Source organism: Staurois parvus, unplaced genomic scaffold, assembly GCF_062004578.1.
Source record: "Staurois parvus isolate SC_StPar_1 unplaced genomic scaffold, SC_StPar_1.0 ptg000702l, whole genome shotgun sequence".
NCBI lineage: Eukaryota > Metazoa > Chordata > Amphibia > Anura > Ranidae > Staurois > Staurois parvus.
The window spans coordinates 137,501-157,500 of record NW_028318498.1 but is presented as its reverse complement, the minus strand read 5'-3'; the positions used below and the strand labels follow the sequence as shown (position 1 = coordinate 157,500).

At 42.5% G+C, this 20,000-nt stretch overlaps 1 protein-coding gene across 1 annotated transcript in view; it reads right to left on the bottom strand.

Moving 5' to 3' along the window:
* The window catches only part of LOC149446015 (eukaryotic peptide chain release factor GTP-binding subunit ERF3A), a gene marked incomplete at its 3' end in the record, with an annotated part of 318,744 nt that overhangs the window by 179,075 nt on the left and 119,669 nt on the right, over positions 1 to 20,000 (bottom strand). Inside the window, exon 5 of the mRNA XM_089653149.1 lies at positions 9,605 to 9,759. Coding sequence (XP_089509275.1) covers positions 9,605 to 9,759 — 155 coding nt within the window. The remainder of the gene's footprint in view (positions 1 to 9,604; positions 9,760 to 20,000) is intronic.

The following is a 20,000-nucleotide window of genomic DNA, read 5'->3' as shown; positions in this document are numbered from 1 at the left end:
ATGCTAACATTTTTGTTGACACATCTACAATAAGGAAAACATTAAACAAGAATGGAGTATATGGGAGGACACCACGGAGGAAGCCATTGCTGTCCAAAAAGAATATTGCAACACGTTTGAAGTTTGCAAAAGAGCACCTGGATTTTCCACAGCACTACTGGCAAAATATACTGTGGACAGATGAAACCAAGATTGAGTTGTTTGGGAAGAACACACAACACTATGTGTGGAGAAAAAAAAGCACAGCGCACCAACATCAAAACCTCATCCCCACTGTAAAACATGGCGGAGGAAGCATCATGGTTTGGGGCTGCTTTGCTGCCTCAGGGCCTGGACGGATTGTTGTCATTGATGGGAAAATTAATTCCACAGTTTATCAAGACATTTTGCAGGAAAACGTACGACCATCTGTCCGCCAACTGAAGCTCCGCAGAGGATGGGTGATGCAACAGGACAATGACCCAATGCATACAAGTAATTCAACAAAACAATGGCTGCAACAGCACAGAATACGCCTTCTGGAGTGGCCCAGTCAGAGTCCTGACCTCAACCCGATTGAAATGCTGTGGCATGACCTTAAGAGAGCGATTCACACCAGACATCCCAAGAATATTGCTACACTGAAACAGTTTTGTGAAGAGGAGTGGTCCAAAATTACTCCAGATCGTTGTGCAGGTCTGATCTGCAACTACAGGAAACGTTTGGTTGAGGTTATTGCTGCCAAAAGGAGGGTCAACCAGTTATTAAGTCCAAAGGTTCACATACTTTTTCCTCCCTGCACTGTGAATGTTTACATGTTAATGTGCAATTAAACCATGGCAACATCTAATGTTTGTGTAGTATTATGTTCAGCAGACTGTGTTCTTCTATTGTTGTGACTTAGATGACGTTCAGAGCACATTTTATGCCCAATTCATGCAAAACTCCACGTAATCCCAAGGGGTTCACTTTTTCTTGCAACTGTATCTCTCTCTCTCTCTCATATATATATATATATATATATATATATATATACACACACACACATATACACACACCTTAGTTACATCTTTTTCTGTAAATATTTTTATTGCACCCGTTTGACCTTTTAGTGATAAAGCTTTCCTTCTGAAAGTGTTGAACGGTTTCTATAGCTCTGTATTACAATTTACAAATTCCTGCCTCTAAAGAGAATGCTACTGTTTGTTTAACCCTCTGTATAACCGTGTTATACAGACGATTACCTCAACCATTATAGTGTTACTGCGGATATCGCCGAGTTTCCTCTTTCTCTGTACAAAAAGGAGGTGGTGGCAGTGTGAAGGGTTAATTGCGTAATTAACCTGACCCAGTAACAATCGCTCAGGCTGCCGGTACATAGATTGTGGTCCAATTAGCTGGAAAATCGTTGTGCAGGGTGCAGCTAGGTGTGGCATTGTTACACAAGTGACATCACGGTTTTAGACTGGCTAGTCCTTCGGTTACGAGTTCAGTGAGAAGGGCTGGGGTCTGACGCCGTGGTCGTCACATATTGGTGACAGCGATCGTGGGATCGTCGCATATTGGTGGCAGCGATCCCGCGTCCATCACACCGTCCACATCTCCAACTCCCCCATGATTTTGTCTACCGTTGGTGAAAAACTGAGTGCATATAGTGAAGATGGGGTTTTCCCTATCTTTATGCCTAAGTAGGTAATGTGGTGTTTGGCTAAAGTGAATACCATGGATAGTGTCCAGGATGGGGGGGGGGGGGTGTCTAGCGTGGTATAATGGAAGTATTTCACTCAGAGAAGTTTAGAGAAGCCAGAACATTACCTGAAGTCAGAGAAGATATCGCAGATGTGGGGTATGTCTAGGCTTGGGTTAGAGGTGAAGATCAGAATATCATCCACAAAAAGCGATACGAAGGTCTTGGTGGCCTATTTGAATTCCGTGAAGATGTGATTTGGAAAGTATAAAACGCGCCAGTGGCTCTAAGGCTAGGTTAAATAAAAGGGGGGAGAGTGGGCAACCTTGTCCCCTTATATAAGGGAATAGGGTTGGATATAAGCCCTGCTGCTATGACTTGTGCTATTGGTTTTGAATACATGGATCGGATCAGGTGCACAAAGGGGCCCGAAAAGGCGAATTTAGGAATAACCAGTTGTAGCCAGGTGAAGTTTACATTGTCGAAGGCCTTCTTGGCCTCAAGTGATATTATCGCTAAATCTTGAAGTGGGTTATGTTGGGCATGATTTAAGACAGATAGCACTTTGCGAATATTGGATGCCGCCAATCTTCCCTGTATAAAACCTGCCTGTGATGGGTGAATAAACGAGGGTAGGATAGTAGCTAACCTGGTGGCAACTACCTTTGATAAAATTTTAGCATCTAAATTTAATAATGAGATCGGACGATAAGAACCTGGTTCCATTGGGTCTTTGCCTTTTTTTACTATCAACTTAATGTGTGATTGATAGCCCGATGGGATATAGTTACCTTCTTCCTGGATGCTCTGGAATACTGATTGTAAGGTCGAGGTGAGTATTTTGGCCGTTAGTTTATAAAATTCAGTGGTGTAGCCATCAGGGCCAGAGGCCTTGCCATTGGCTAGTGACTGTATCACCGAGTTGATATCTGTAGCAGAGATCGGGGCACTGAGATTCGTTAGCTCGGAAGGATCCACCTGAGGAAGGGTAAGTTATTCTAAAAATGTGTTAGCATGTGTGATGTCTATCGGATCTGGACCATATAATTGGGCATAGTACCATTCCAGAATTGATAGGATTTAAACTGGCATAGATTTTAGAAAACCCTGGGAGTCTTTCAAGGCTGCGAAATGGGTCAGGACAAATTTCTGATATTGAAGGTCCAGGTAAGATTGGTGTACACTTTCCTGTGCCTTAGCCCACATATCAAAACGGTTTTTGGCTTCTAGCCAGACTTTCGTATTGTCAAAGGAATTTTGATTCTGAAAGCATTCTTTGGGCATGTCTTAACTGATCGCTGGCTGCTTTGAATTTGTGTAAAAGTTTCCTTTTGTACGCTGATGCGAATGTTATTATTTTGCCCCTTAGCATAGCCTTGCCTGACTCCCACAACAGGTTTGGAGTACTATATTGGGCCTCATTAGTTGCCATGAATTCTGCCCAGGTTGCAGAGATTACTTGAAGGAGATTCTTATTATCGGCCAGGTAGGAGGGGAAGCACCAGATTCTGGGGGGAGCAACCTGTGTCCATATATTCTATGGACACAGAAATTGGTGCATGATTGGAGATAGCTATATCATGGATGATGGAGCTAGTAATGTTCTGCAACAACAGGGAGTTACAGAAAAGGTAGTCAATTCTGGATAGAGTATGGTGAACATGTGAATAGAATGTGTAATCTTTACCATCCGGGTGAGATAGCCGCCAAATGTCTGTTATTTGTAGTGTCTCTGTAAAATTAGCCAACACCGTGGGAGCAGGGGGAGAGCATGGCAGACTGCCCGAAGGGTGGTCATTGCTCTTCGATCTGTCCTCCAGCCAGTCCATACAGGAGTTGAAATGTCACTCATAAGGAGAGGCAAGTGGACAAATTTTGATATCTGTGAGGATAGATTGAAAGAATTGTTTAGTGGGTAAGTTGAGAGTGTATAGATTAGTGAGGGACTAGGTCAGTAGAGCCTAATTTGATGTGAATGGCGACAAGATGTCCCTCATCAAATTGGTCTCAGTGGATAGGATTGTAGTAGAAAGCAGTTTGTGGATGAGGAGGATTACTCCTGCTCTGCCTTTGATCGAGGGCGAGCCAGTTACATACTCTACCCATAATTTTTTCATGCGTGGGAAGGCCGCACATGTTAAGTGAGTTTCCTGAAGCAGTGCTATATCTACTTTCAGTCGCTTTAAGTGGCGTAATACCGCCAAGCGCTTGTGGGGAGATCTTAAGCCTTTGACATTCCAAGATATAATGGAGATCATTTTAACAATGTAGATTAGGTGTTCAGATGAGTAGGACTAGTGTAAGCTGGAAACAACTCCTTCCCTGCCCAAAACCAAAATGGAAATACTGCTCGGGGCTGATAGCAGTGGCGTGAAGGCCTAGGTTCCTCAGTAGAGAGAGAAAAGAACAGAGTGAAAAGGGAGAGTGGAGAAGGCACAGGTTAGACCCAACAGGGGCTTGGTAATACACAAGTGCATACATAAAACCAGTGCGTTAGTCTGGACTTCGCATTTTTCCGCATGGTACTCCTTACTACGACAAGTGTAACCAGAAATTTCAGGGTACGAGATCCGCTCTGGGCGTAAGAGTATTCTGAGGTGTAAATCTGCCTTCATTTTCTTTTTTTCTTTTCGGTTTTGTGAACTTCATAAAACGGAGAGGAGTTGCTGACTCTCAGAAATTGCCGGTAATGTCGGGGAATGGAGGACCATATGGACTGCGACAGGACAAGTAACAGTAACAAATTTGCTTAAGTATCAAAAACAGAAAAGAAAAATACAGCATGTATGTAATAACAAAATAACGATATGTTATCTGGCTTTTGGAAGATTGACTTGTGTGGGGGCGGTTGAGAAGTCATATGTGGATGACCTGGGGTTCCCTGAGCAATGAGGCAAGTTGCTGAGTAGAAGTAGGGTCATGGAGGCCAAAGTTTGCCGGCATGGTGGTTCACTCATTTCGGAGGGTCCTTACGAAGACTGCGTTGGTCTCTGGGTCCTGGATCACGAATGGGATGTTGAGGGTTTGGCGAGTTGACTGTCGTTCAGGTAGGTGTGCCAAAAGTGTGTGGCTTTTTCTGGTTGGGTGAAGGTCTTAGTTTATCCTGTAGGTGTGGTAACCCATAAGTTGGCTGGGTAGGTGAGAGTGAATTTCACACCTTTCTGGTGAAGAGAAGAGCAGATGGATTGAAAGGCTTTTCTTTTGCGTGATACTTCTTGTGAATAGTCCGCAAAAATTAGTAATTTGTGTCCTTCAATTTGCAGTGAGCGAGAGTTGTGGAATGAATTCACCAATTCAATACCGGGCAATTTTACACCTTCCTGCCCAGGCCAGTTTTCAGGTTTCAGCGCTCTCACACTTTGAATGACAATTGCACGGTCATACAACATTGTACCCAAACTAAAATGTTATCATTTTCTTCACACAACTAGAGCTTTCTTTTGGTGGTATTTAATCACCGCTGGGGTTTTTATTTTTTGCTAAATTAACAAAAAAAAACCAAAAATTTTGAGAAAAAAAAAAGTTTCTTTGTTTCTGTTATAAAAGTTTGCAAATAAATAATTTTTCTTCATAAATTTAGTCCGAAATGTATTCTGCTACATGTCTTTGGTGAAAATAACCCAAATTAGGATGTATTTTTTAGTTTGTAGGAAAGTTATAGAGTTCACAAACTATGGTATAGATCTGAATATTGATCAATCCTGAAGTACTGACGGCCAATCTAATTTCTTGAGGTCCAAGAATGTCAGAACAGTACAGATATCCCCCAAATGAGCCCATTTTGCAAAGTAGACAGTCCGACCTACTTCATAAGAGGCTTGGCGAGTTTTTTGAAGTTGTATTTTTTTTGTCATAATTTTTCCGAAATGAAAAAATTAGTCTATTTTTTTTTACATATTGTCACCAGTGCAGTACAGCGTCATCATATAACTGGCATGGCGGTGATCAGGGGCACTGACTGGTGACAGTATGAAAAAAAAAAAATATATATATATATATATATATTTTTTTTTTTTTTTTTTTTATTTATTTTTTTTTTGTTTTTTTTGTTAATTTTTTTTTCTTTAAGATTTGTTTTTCATATTTCACTATGGCCAAAGTAGTACAATGTTACCATAGTAACATTGTACTACTTTGGGGAAGTAATCAGTATTTTTTTTTTTTTTTTTACACAACTTGCTTATAGCAAAGAATTACTTTGCTATAAGCAAGCATTTACCTGAATGACATAGATTCATTCAGGGTTTTTTTTTTTTGACCATTCACAGCTAGACACTAGTATACAATGGATGGCATGAATGAAGCCACCCATTGTATACAACTGTCATGTGACCTGCTGCGATTGGTCACAGCAGGTCACATGGTACCGGCAACGGGGCCGATACTCAGATCTGTCATCGGCCGTGTCCGAGGTACACGGGCGGTGACAGATCACGCCGCTCTGCAGGAGCGCAATCTGCGCATGTGTGGGAGGACGCCATATGGCGTCCACCCGGAACGCTGATGACATTTGCCGCCCGCCATTCGGCCATGTTATCATTTTCTTCACACAAATGGTAAGGATAGCCCGGCAAATGGTTAAGGATAGCCAATCTGCATAGTTGAGGTATTTGTCGATTACAGAATGAGGCGTGTGTCTGTCATTTGAGGGTGAGCCTAAGCGGTGTGCTCTTTTCACTATGCATGGTGAGGCTAGGCCCAGGGCTGCAGGGATGTGTGTAGAGCAAAGATCCAGGAGGCCTCCTGTGCTGAATGACTCAAGGAGACCGATGATGTGCAGGTTGCTTCTGCGTGCGTGATTTTCTAGATCATCCAATTTATCTAGGATAGATTGCTGCATGCGTACGACTTGGTGTGCACCTGCTTTAACAGAGTGGACATCATCCTCCAAGTCAGAAAGCCGCTACTCTGTTTCAGATAAATGTTTGGCCTGTTCATTTAATTCTTTTCTGATTTGATCTATGCCCAGCGACACTGCACGATCCACTGCTAAAGTTATAGTAGGTGAAAGAAATGCAGCCACAGCCTGAGCTATTCTGTCATATCGATCTGCTTGAATTTGTGAGTCATGAGGAGCTGGGGCTGTCTGTGTTTCTGCTTTACCTGTCTCCATTCCGTCGGCCATCTTGGCTGCAGAGGAAAGAGAGCTGCACATGTCGGGCCATGGAGCGGATACAGAGCTGGGAGGAGCCGGCTGAAGGTACCGCTCCATGCAGGGGGGCGCCGAGGTGCAGGGGCAATGTGTGCAGGGGCCTCGTGGCAAGAGTCCCAGGAGCGGAATGCCGATGTTGTATGCCGGAGGGCCCGGAGCAGCGAGTCCTGCGTTTCTCACATACGGTGCCAGAACCGGAAGTCTGCTTTGGGTTGTTGTCATGCTGACAGATGAAGTTCCTCTTCATGTTCAGCTTTCTAGCAGAAGCCTGAAGGTTTTGTGCCAATATTGACTGGTATTTCAAACTGTTCATAATTCCCTCTACCTTGACTAAGGCCCCAGTTCTAGCTGAAGAAATACAGCCCTAAAGTATGTTGCTGCCACCACCATGCTTCACTGTGGGTATTGTGTTCTTTTGGTGATGTGCAGTGTTTTTGCACCAAACATATCTTTTGGAATTATGGCCAAAAACTTCAACCTTGGTTTCATCAGACCATAACCCATTTTCCCACATGCTTTTTGGGAGACTTCAGATTTGTTTTTGCAAAATTTAGTCGAGCTAGGATGTTTTTCTTTGTAAGAAAAGGCTTCCGTCTTGCCACTCGACACCATAGCCCAGACATATGAAGAATACGGGAGATTGTCGTCACATATACCACAGCCAGTGCTTGCCAGATATTCCTGCAGCTCCTTTAATGTTGCTGTAAGCCTCTTGGTAGCCTCCCAGACCAGTTTTCTTCTCGTCTCCATCAATTTTGGAGGAACGTCCAGTTCTTGGTAATGTCACTGTTGCGCCATATTTTCTCCACTTGATGACTCTTCACCGTCTTCCATGGTATATTTAATGCCTTGGAAATTATATTGTACCCTTCTCCTGACCGATACCTTTTAAGAAAATGTCATGAAAGACCTACTAGAACAGCTGAACTTTATTTGGGATTAATCAGAGGCCCTTTAAATGATGGCAGATGAGTACTGACTCCTATTTAACAATTTTGAATGTGATTACTTTATTCTGAACAGAGCTACATCCCCAGTTATAAGAGGGTGTGCACATTTATGCAACCACATTATTTTAGTTTTTTAGGTTTACTCCCCCCCTCCCAAAAAAAAGACTTATGTTTGCTTTTCAATTGAGTTGTACAGTTTATAGGTCACACTGTACGTACCAATATCTTATCTAATTATGTGTGTGGCTGTGAAAATCCAGCCAGTTCCCTATTTTTTGAGTAGCAACGCAATTGTAGGCAATCTGCTTGCTTCTGTGCTGCCACTCATTCTGCATGTTCTAGATTCTTGCAGAATGGCACAGGGATTTTGACTGACAGCAGAGCTTTTCCTCTTTGCTCTGCTGTTGATCACTGCTGCCCGTGAATGGGTAGGCGGGACTCCAGCGGTCATGTGATTGAGGTCTATATGTAAATATGATTATGTAAAACAAACCCATGAAGTAAAATTGTTTTACATAATGTTCTTTACATACACGAAAGTGTAATTCAATAAAAAAAAAAAAAAAAAAAAAAAAACTTACACCATACAATCTTCAATATACAGTATGATTGAACAACATGAGAGATTTGACCACATACATACTGACTTGTATTTTGTTGGGGTTAGGATATTATAAGATGTATGGTATAAAGGCGTACACAGGAAAAGAAAAAAAAAAAAAAAAAAGCATTGAGCAAAAAAACAAAAAAAACAAAATTAAACACAAGTAGTAGAAATAAATGAAAAAGAGAAAGAAGGAAGCAATGGAATCAAGAGCAGTTAAAAGAATGCCTCCCGGGTCTCACTTGTCCATCGGCGGCTATTTTATCCATAACTGTCACATGTTATCATACTTTGTTTAATTATTGTTAAGGGTACAGGAAAATTCATCATTGATCATGATCCAATTCAATTTTTCATTAACATATTAATATGTTATTACTGAATGGCGCCAACACTGTGCAACAGCTATCCTCGCAGCCAGGATCAAATGTCAGTTCAAAGGTTTAATCATTTTAGTTTTATTATCAAACTTCTGAAAAAGAGCTCTCATGTGACTGAGACTCACCCACCCATTCACAGACTTCAATGAACAGTGGAGCAAGCAAGAAATTCTCTGCAGTCAGACCTGGTTCACACCTATGCAAGTTGCAGTTAATGCATTTTGCATGTTTTCTCACATGCATTTTTAATGTGTTTTGCATTTTTGGAAAGAGTCTTATCTTGCAGTAGAAACCAGCATACACTTACTTAGGTTTTTTTGTATGCTATAATCGTCCCAACATTGTTGGGATCCCTACAAAGCCTGGACCATCTCTGACGTCAGCCGACAGCAGGCTTTAGCCCGCTGCTGACTGCATCTGGGTAACAGGAGTACAGAACTAAGTGTACTCCTGTGATCCATAGGAGAAGTATAGCAAAAGAGCTTTGGCCATACATCTCCTTTAAAGTCTTCTAATTCATCAACGGATGTGCCTTGATTTTAATGAGAACACGTACTACATTACAGCATGTTCACATGGGCTAATGTTGCTTTGAGCAACTGACTGGATGCCACGTACAATTGCTCCAGACTCGGACGGCTCCAGTTTTGATAAATTCTCCTCACTGAACACTTAAAACTAGCTGCCAAGAGGATCTTCAGCAAACTGGTTCTGCTTTGCTACAACAGATATCCGTGGCACAGACATGGGTAGCACTGATTAATGCCTTCTGTGCTGGGAGTCCTTTATTGTACAATTTTTGCTGACAGTTTGAACAAAAATATTGTACACTGTACAGTTTTATGGAGATACCTGTCGATGCTCCAGTTCACTGTCGGATCATCCATTTTGTTAACAAGAACTATTAAATGTTTTACACCAGCTGTTTTTGCCAACATAGCGTGCTCTCTCGTCTGCCCTCCTTTTTCAAAGCCTGTCTCAAATTCTCCTTTTCGTGCAGAAATTACCTAAAAGAAAAATACAAGTTAGGAATTCACTGCCAGAATACCAAGATAATGCAAAGTAAATAAACTAGTGAAGCAAGGATTTCTCCATAAGGAAGAAGAGGTCCAGCATGTTTGGACACTAGTAAAAAAAACTGAGCTCTTATGAAGTAGGGTAGGGTTATGTCCAAGGGGGTGTGTCCAGCAAATATTAGGCCGTGTCCAATCTCCTGAAGGTACCAGCCTATAACCTTGGCTCTATGAATATCAAAGCCTGTGTCCTGTAATGTACAATGTCTCCTGCTACTACATCAAATGCCCCGTGAGGAGAGAGCACGCAGTAATGCTGCTCTCGGGCACAGCGCTGGATTGAGGCAGGGCTCAGAAATGTATTGGGGGGATGGGTGATGGATAAACCTAATTTTTCCTTACCTGTGGCTTTCTTAGGTAAAGGAAAGCCTCTTCTAAGACCTGGTCTAAGAGCCATATAAGGACATGGCTTTACCTTAACTGCTTGAGGAATGCAGTATGACCGAGCTTACTGTCCCCCTTAAAAGGTGATATCACTGCCCAAACAACTTTGATTAGTCATTTAGTCACATACTAGTCTGTATCTACCACAGCCTAAACTGGAATAAGCTAGTCCTCTTAACAGAATGTCGAGAAGCACGTGTCTGCGCTGATTGTCTGCCAAACTGTTGGCAAACGGGTGGGTACTTTTGGAAGAGCATCTATATTCTACTTGCAGCTAAGTTTTTATATATTCTTTTGATACCATTGCATTTGTACTTCTGTCACTATATCGATCATTGCACAATTAAATGCTATATTTATAAGTATTTGTTTGATCTCTCTTTACACATCGAATACAACCCCAAGCATGTAAACCATCACTTATCAGTGATAAAACACATGGTACCAGAAGTGGGATATTCGATCTGTGTAAACTGGAGATACAAATGTTAGCATTTATAGTAGCAGAATTGTGCTAGCCTCTGGGTTTAAAATTTTGTTTTTGTAGTATAAGCCATAGAACATTCAGAAAGCTTAGAAATTGCATCAGTTTAGTTGAGGTAAGAAAAAGGTGCCAGATTATCGCACTGCGAGCCCACTCAAGTTGGGGGCCCACGTCAGGCCAGTGGAATCCCATTGCTTGAGAATTGAATAAATATGTAGTACCAACCCAACTGGCGGATCCTTTCCAGTTGATAACAGAACTGGACTTGTCTCACTTCGATAAGAAAAGAGGCATTGGAATCTGAACTTCAGGCTGTTTCAGAACATTTAGCGCTTTTGAAAATATGTCTGCATGACGCAGACAGGCAGAGAGAGGACGCTGTAGTACAATTCTCAATATATGTGAACAATGCTGTTCAACGAAAACAGTGTTGTAAAAAATGGTTTCCTACAAAGGCAGGGGCTGCAGCCCATATTAGAAAACTAACTTCAGGGGAGGGGCCTGAACATGGAGATGTGAGCAGGAGAGGAGTAGGAGCTACAGAGGTTGGAGTTACGAAGATGCCATCCTGACACCGCCTGACACCCCACAGTGAGCCGGACCTTCCGTATCTGACGGCCGGCACTGAGGGAGTGCCCTTTGGATGTCCTGCTGCATCCCGTATCTCTTGGGGAGGGAGACTATCCCCCACTAGTCTGTGGCGTCCCACTGTTGCAGGCGGGGTGGTGCGGGACCACAGTAGGAGCGTACCGCGCCAGAGCGGGGGAGATCCCTGCAGTGGGACAGGGGAGTGATGGGTGGCTGAGAGAGGGCTGGTGGAGGACAAATTATTGTGAGTAGAAGCTACTGGACGGAGAGTGTGAGGACAGGAGGAAGGAGATATCCCAGGGAAGGATCGATCCTGGATGGAACCCAGGAGGGACTGTTAAATTTGGGGTGCAGAGATCCTGAGACCCTGTGACAACTTGGGACAGAAGGAGTAGGTAACCCTGAGACACCTGTAAACCAACCACACAGGATGGAGTAAGCTGCCGCTGAAGTCCCCCCACAAGGTGAATCGTTTTTAAGATATGACCAGTATATGGATGCAGCGCTACTAAAGGAGTTGGTGAGTGGTGTAGACGATGGCGAGATGTTTATGAAGTGACACTGTTCTATGCTGGTAATAGGATTTCTATGTATGTAAGGGGGGACTAAGTGAGCAATATATTAATGTGTGAGAGGTGCTCAGTGGTCAGGAGAAGGTATAAAATACCATACTCCCTACTAAAACTTATTGGGATTATACAGAGACTGTTTGCATGGCGGATATTACTGAAAGAGATCAGAATAAGCAAAACTAAAAGATAAGCACATAGAGATAAGGGAGCGCTGGAAGTCAATTCAGCTGCTGAAAAACCAAAAAGGTACCAAAAACCTCCAAAGCATAAAAATAAAACTAAAAGATAAACCTAAGCAAAATGAAAAGTAAACCAGCCAAGGGAAGTGGGGAGAACACCCCACAGGCAAATTCAAATAGGAGCACTAGTAAGAAGTATATGGCCACACGGGATAAAAGTCCAGAGAAACATGGCCCTGAGAAACAACATGAAGGAAGATGGAAGTCTGATGAGGAGCAAACTAGATTGTCATATGGAAAATGAGACGGAATTGCAACCAATAATTCGATAAATACTGATAGTGTAATAGAACAAAGTTCCGTAGATCAGCAGAGTGCTTTTTCTCAAATTCCTACAAGAACTGAGATGGTGGAAATGTTTGCAAATTTGGAACTCTGTATGAAAAATGAAATAGCTGGGATTCACGACGACCTGGGGCGTATATTAACGACAGTGGAGGAAGTAGAGGAGAAGATGGACACCCAGGTCCAGCAACTTGTAAATCTGCAGTTGCAGGTAGACAAAATGAAAAAAGAACAGCAGGAACTGACATACAGATTAGAAGATCAAGAGAATGGAAACAGAAGAAATAATCTGAGGATTCGAGGTCTACCTGAGGTATCTAAAGAAGAGGACTTAAGAGAGAAAGTTGTATTGAGCTCGTTAATTGAGAGTCCGAGCTCTTTGAAATTAGAAAGAATACACAGAATAAAGAAACCAATAGGAATTGTATCAGAGTTCCCAAGAGATGTGATTATACGTTTCCATCATTATGTGGACAGAGAAGATCTGGAAAAAATTGAGAGATAGACCTGAAATTAAATATGGAGAGAATAGTTTGCAAATATATGCGGATGTAGCCCCAGAGACTTTATCGAGGAGAAGAATGTTGAAACCTCTTTTGGATCAGATGAGAGAGAAAAAAATTCAATACAATTGGGGATTCCCAGCATGTCTGATCGGATGGAGGGACGGAAAATCGGCTAGGCTAAGATTTCCAGAAGATATGAGAGACTTTTGCAATAAATTAGAGTTGCAGATGGTAGATATTGTGGGGTTGGCGGAAAGGTCAAGTGAGTATAGAGTTGAAAAATGATAATTGGCAACAAGTGAATAAAAGGAGGAAATGAGAGGTGGTGGTGGGTAGGAGAGGGTCAAAGAAAGGTAAGGGATTTTTGATTTTCTTTTCTCCTGAGCCTGCCTCGTCCCTCTGCCCGCCCTACCGCTGATCCTTTCTTTATCCTGACCTCTAGGGATCTAATAGGATAAGTAACGATATATCCCTAATGAGGGGAAGGGGGGACCTGGGAAGTTTTCTATGTTCTATGTGCAGAGTCATAGCCCAAAACAGGAATCAGCAGTGAACTCACATCAGATTCCAGGCCATTATGTAGGCCAGGGAGATTTTAAGGGGGAAATGGGGGGGGGGAGGGGGGAGTAGAGATAGGGGGGAGGAGATAGTTGTCCATTATATGAAGACTAGGGGAGATTTGCGTGGAGACATGAGAGTAGGAGGAAAGAGGATTAATAAAGAGATATGAGTTCAATTAACATTGACATAATGTGAAAGGGTTGAATTCTCCAACTAAGAGACACAAGGTATTGAGGAAAATACAACGTCACTCTATAGATGTTGCCTTTTTATAGGAACCATATTTAACGCATGATTCCAGGGTTAAGTTATACTCAAGGAACTATCCACAATGGCATCATGCAGATTCACCGATAAAGAGGGCCAAGGGAGTTGCAACTGGATTTGCAAGAGATTCAAACTTCAAAGTGGAAGAGAAATAGGTCAACCCAGGTGGTCGATATTTAGGTATTAGGGGAGTTCTGAAGGGGCAAGAATACACGTTGGTTAATGTCTACTGCCCAAACAGGAAGCCTGAAAAATTTCTCCAGGAGGTTCTTGGAAAGATAATGAACTTTAAAAAAGGTTTTCTAGTGATGGCAGAGGACTTTAACCTGTGTTTAGACCCCTCGATGGATGTATCTTCAGGTGTGCAGAGAGAAGAGAGTAGAGTTTTAAGAACGTTAAAGAAAAGGTTATATCAAATTTAACTAATAGATATATGGAGAATGAGTCATCCTAAGGAAAGAAATTATACTTCTCAGCGGCACATAGATCGTACTCGTGTTTGGATTACATTTTAATTGAGCATAGACATCTAGAATCATTGATTGGAACTGATATTAAGGTTAAGTCCATTTCAGATCATGCTCCAGTAACAGCTAGTTGAAGAATAAAGGGAACTCAGAATGAGAGGGCTACATGGAGATTGAATGAGTCTGTCAGAGCCTGGGTCCATACCTGGGCCTTCTGCGGTGAGTGGCAATGTTTCTTCTGGCTGAGCCACCTGGAATGCTGGACAGCTCCCTTGACAATTATTTGGATGATCCTACCTTGACCTTGTTTATCATGAACCTTAAACCCCTTGCTCTTCTCATGAACTTAATGATAAAAGCCATGTCTCTGCACTTCCTGTTTGCCAGATTATTGTGATCTCCAGCCAGTATCATGCTCCTTATCTCTAATTTGCTGTCACTCGTTATTGACCCTTGGCTTGTTGTCGACTACGCTTCTGCCTGATCCCTACCTGCGACTGCTCCTTACCGACCTTGGCTTGTTTACTGACCACATTTTTGTTTGATCCTTACCTGCTTGTACGCTACCTCCTGGTGGCGTGATCCTGAGGATCGCGACCTGGTGCTAACCTGCAGCCAAATCCATCTCCATCATCAGGAGCTCTGGTGAACACCGGTTGGTACTTCGGCTCCGCACCTTGGGTGATCCCACTCCTCTGCCACGGTGACCTGCCTGTGTACCTATCCTGCTGGTTTCAGGTAAGCCTTTCCACTGCTATAGCAACTGGTCTTTGAGCCTGACCCCTGATCGTGACAGAATAATCTGGCCCAAACATGGAAGCCACTATAGCAAACATTGTGGCTCCTCTTAGGCAGCAAATTGCTGAGCTGCAGGAATTCGGGGTTACCCATTAAGAAAAAGTTTGCCAAACTAGAAAGCATAGTGGATAGGCAACAGGGAGAGATTCATACTCTGCAAAGACAATGGACAACTGAACCAAGATGATACTAACTCACATATGCCCCAGCCATCTAAGTTTAATGGAGACCGCCGCCACTACAGGTGTTTCCTTAATCAATGTCGTATACAGTTCCAAAAACACCCTGCTGCATTTCCTTCATAGAAAAAGAAGGTAATGTTTATTATTGGACTTCTGACTGGGAAGCTCTAGCTTGGGCCTCCCCTTATATAGAACAAGACAATGGCACTCTGAATAATTTTGATACCTTTTTGACCGCGATGAATCAGGTTTTTGATGATCCCAACCGTTGTGCTACCTGCCGAAGCAAAGTTGCATAGTCTGCGGCTGGGTAAATGCTCGGTTGCTGAACACACAGCCGAATTCAGATGTTGGATCGCAGATACCACTTGGAACCCTGCAGCACAAAAAAGCCAGTTCCGCCAAGGGCTTTCTGAATAGGGAAAGGATGAGCTTGCCAGAGTAGATATTCCTAATGACCTTGAGGAATTCATCCAATTATGTATCCGTATTGATCAAAGACTTACAGAAAGGAGGAAGGAGAGGCTGGGATTGTTTGGAAATAATAGGGGCATGCATCTCTCTGCTAGTCCATTTGTTCAGCAGGATTCAAAAGTCTCTCTGGGTTCTAACACTCCCGAGCCTATGCAGGTTGATGCTATCAAGAGATCCATTTCCATTCAGGAGAAAGAGAGATGTTCAGAGAACTTATGTCTATATTGTAGGGACTCCGGTCATTATGCAGTTAATTGTCCTAACAAAGTTAGAAGAACAATTGCTATGGCTGATGTGATTGTGCCTGAACAAAAACGCTTTTAGCCAGTCTGTCTCCCCACGGATTCCTGAAGAAAATAAAGTGAACTCTACTCTCCTGCTCACTATGCTGGACTCCGGGGCTGAGGGGAACTTTTAGGATATAGAATTTGCCCACAGCAATAATATTCAAGAAAGAAATACATTTACCCCTATTGATATGGAGAAAGTTGATGGTTCACCCTTACCCATAGAACGGTTCCCCTGGAACTGCAGTTTGAGGTTGACCATTGTGAGACCATCAGCTTTCAGCTGATTACGTCACCCAAGTTTCCTATCATTCTGGGCATTCCTTGGTTCTCCACTCACAATCCTTCCATCAACTGGGAAGCACGGACTATAGATTTTACATCCCCCCACTGTGAAAAATATTGTAAGAAACTTTGTCGACCAAGTTCTTCACCGGCCAAGGAATCGCAAAGTGATATAGTAGCTTTCCAGTTATATGACAACGTGACCCCACAATACAATGAGTTCTGGGATGTCTGTGACAAGAAAATTGCCAATCAATTACCTCCTCATTTCCCATATGATTGTCCCATTGAACTGCTCCCAGGAGCAGAAATACCTTTTTGGATGCCTTTTCAATCTGTCGGAACCCAAATTAAAAGTGCTCAGGGAGTGGATCGATAAGAATTTAGAGAAAGGCTTTATTAGACACTCAACATCTCCTGCAGGAGCAGCCCTGTTCTTCGTTGAAAAGACTCTACCTTGAGTCCATGCACTTACTACAGAGCCATGAATAAAATCACAATTAAAAACCGCTATCCACTACCCTTGATCTCTGAAATGTTGGAAGGACTTCGTTCTGCCAAAATCTTTACAAAACTTGATTTACGAGGGGCATATAACCTTATTCGCATTCATCAAGGAGGCAAATGGAAAACCGCCTTTAGAACCAGGTATGGGCATTTCGAGTCCTTGGTTATGCCGTTTGGACTTTGCAACGCCCCAGCAATTTTTCAGCATTTCATCAACAATGTTTTTCGTGATCTGTTGGACCAATTTGTAACTGCTTATCTGGATGATATTCTTATCTTTTCCGATAATTGGGAGGAGCACCGCGAAAATGTTTGCACTGTCTTTGAAAGATTAAGGAAGAATAGACTTTACATTAAATTGGTGAAATGTGAGTTTGAACAAACCCAGATCCAATTCTTAGGCTATATCATTTCTACAGAGCGAGTGAAAATGGATCCCGAGAAGATAAAAGCAGTAGTAGATTGGTCAGCACCTGGAAATGTTAAGGAAATTCAATGTTTCGTCAGGTATGCCAACTTCTACAGAAAATTTCTAAGAAACTTTTCTAAGGTGATAGCTCCAATTACACAGCTGACAAAGAAAGGGGTACCCTTCGTGTGGACCCCTGAGGCACAGGCTGCGTTTATAAAGCTAAAAACAATTTTCACTTCTGCACCAATTTTGGTACATCCCGATCCTGAACTACCCTTTATAGTGGAAGTGGATGCTTCTGGTTCTGCCGTGAGAGCTATCCTGTCTCAGCGAAGTGATGAAAAAAATGCAGCTTCATCCTTGTACTTACTTCTCTCGTTTGATGTCCTCAGCCGAAAAGAATTACGACATTGGGAATAAAGAGAGTTACTGGCAATTAAGGAAGCCTATTCTTAATGGAAGCATCTGTTAGCAGGGGCTAATCATCCTGTAACTGATCTCACTGACCATAAAAATCTGGAATTCATTCGCTCGGCCAAGAGATTGTCTTCTAGACAAGCACGTTGGTCTTTATTCTTTTCCAGATTCAATTTTATAATATCACATCGACCTGGATCGAGGAATGGTAAGGCCAATGCCTTATCAAGGATGCTGTCTGAGCCTCCCCAGGAGGGCAACTTTGAATGTTCAATCCTAACTCAAAAGAACTTCCTAGGGGCCACAAGAACACATTCTTGAGTCTTCTTAAAGAGGGGTATGAAAATGACCCACTTCTCAATGATCCTCCTAAGGAACCTTGAACGGAAGGTTCCCCTGCTCCAGTCATCACGTCCAGGCCCGTCTGAAGTTTGCCAATGACCATCTGGATGATCCAGTGGAGGCATGGGAGAAAGTCATATGGTAAGATGAGACCAAAGTAGAACTTTTTGGTCTAAACTTCACTTGTCGTGTTTGGAGGAAAAAGGATGAGTTGCATCCCAAGAACACCATCCCTACTGTGAAGCATGGGGGTGGTAACATCATGCTTTGGGGGTGCTTTTCTGCGAAGAGGACAGGACGACTGCACTGTATTAAGGAGAGGATGAATGGGGCCATTTATTGTGAGATTCCTTGCCTCAGTCAGAGCATTGAAGATGGTTTGTGGCTGGGTCTTCCAAAATGACAAAGACCCGAAGCACACATCCAGGATAACCAAGGAGTGGCTCCGTAAGAAGCATATCAAGGTTCTGGAGTGGCCTAGCCAGTCTCCAGACCTAAATCCAATTGAACATCTTTGGAGGGAGCTGAAACTCCGTGTTGCTCAGCGACAGCCCCAAAAGCTGACCGATCTAGAGGAGATCTGTGTGGAGGAGTAGGCCAAAATCCCTGTTGCAGTGTGTGCAAACCTGGTCAAGAACTACAGGAAACGATTGACCTCTGTAATTGCAAACAAAGTCTTCTGTACCAAATATTAACACTGATTTTCTCAGGTGTTCAAATACTTATGTTCAGCAGTGCAAGACAAATAAATTCTTTAAAAATCATACAATGTGATTTCCTGATTTTTTTTTTTTTTTAATTCTGTCTTTCAGAGTGGGAATGCACCTACAATATGAACTTAAGACCCCTCCATGATTTCTAAATGGGAGAACTTGCAAAATCGCAGGGTGTTCAAATACTTCTGTTCCTCACTGTATAGGTGGGGAAATAGACCAGGGAAACATTTGATGAAGAGGTTAAAAGATAAGAAATCTATAAATTATATAGAAAAAATAAAAAATGAGAAAGGAGAGCTGGTCTACTCCACCACGGATATCGCAAGTGTGTTCCAAAAGTTTTATAGTAAGCTTTATGAAGTGAATCCAAAGAAACAAGACGGAAGAAGAAAGGATAAGCAGGAGGGTGGAATTTCTTCACACATTTACCAAAGCTAGCGGAAGAGAAACTGGTAGCTCTAGATCGAGTAATATCTCAGGAGGAAATTAATATTGCCACCAAAGATCCATTATCTCCTGCGCTCAAGGACTCAGATCAAACAGGCGTTAGTGACAAGCAGCGTGTTGTGTATTCATCAACTGGTGATCAGAGGTTGTACAGCTCTATCATGAAGCTGGGGAAGATTAATAAAACTGTAGAGGAAGATGAAAGAAAGAGCGCACAAACCTTGCGCATTACCTCAATAAATAGTGACTAATTTTATTAATAAGGAAATATACTCACAAAATGATTGTATAACAGGCATAAGTAACCATAAGCCAAACAGGGTTACAGGTATATCAAAAAGGGGGGGTATGAAGGCTAACGCGTTTCGAAGGGTGCTCCCTTCTTCATCAGAGCTGGGTTTGGCAGATAGAAACTTCAGTATGGCAGAGTTCCCATGGCAAGGATATATTCAGCCACTGAGTGTCAGTATTACAGCAGTTCAGCCTGTTTAATGAGTATATTTCCTTATTAATAAAATCAGTCACTATTTATTGAGGTAATGCGCAAGGTTTGTGCGCTCTTTCATCTTCCTCTACGGAAATGAATATTGCACTGAAGAGTATGTTGGGGGAAAGAGTCCGGGCCCTGATGGGTTTACAGAGGGATAATATAAAAAAATGAAAAGAAATATCAGTACCTAAACTATGTAAATATATGAATGCATTAGGGGAGGTAATGGAAATGAGAGAGGAATCATTGGATGCATATACAACAGTCATTCTTAAGGAAGGAAAGGACAGTGCACAATGTGCTAGTTATAGACCGATATCACGATTGAATATTGACACAGTTTTTTGCAAACGTCTTGGCCACTAGGATGAGGGAATAAATGCCAGAGTGTACTGCATGGATCAGAAGTTGGAGCCAAGACATGCGTTCAACCGGAAGTGGGTCACCGCAAATGACGTACCATTT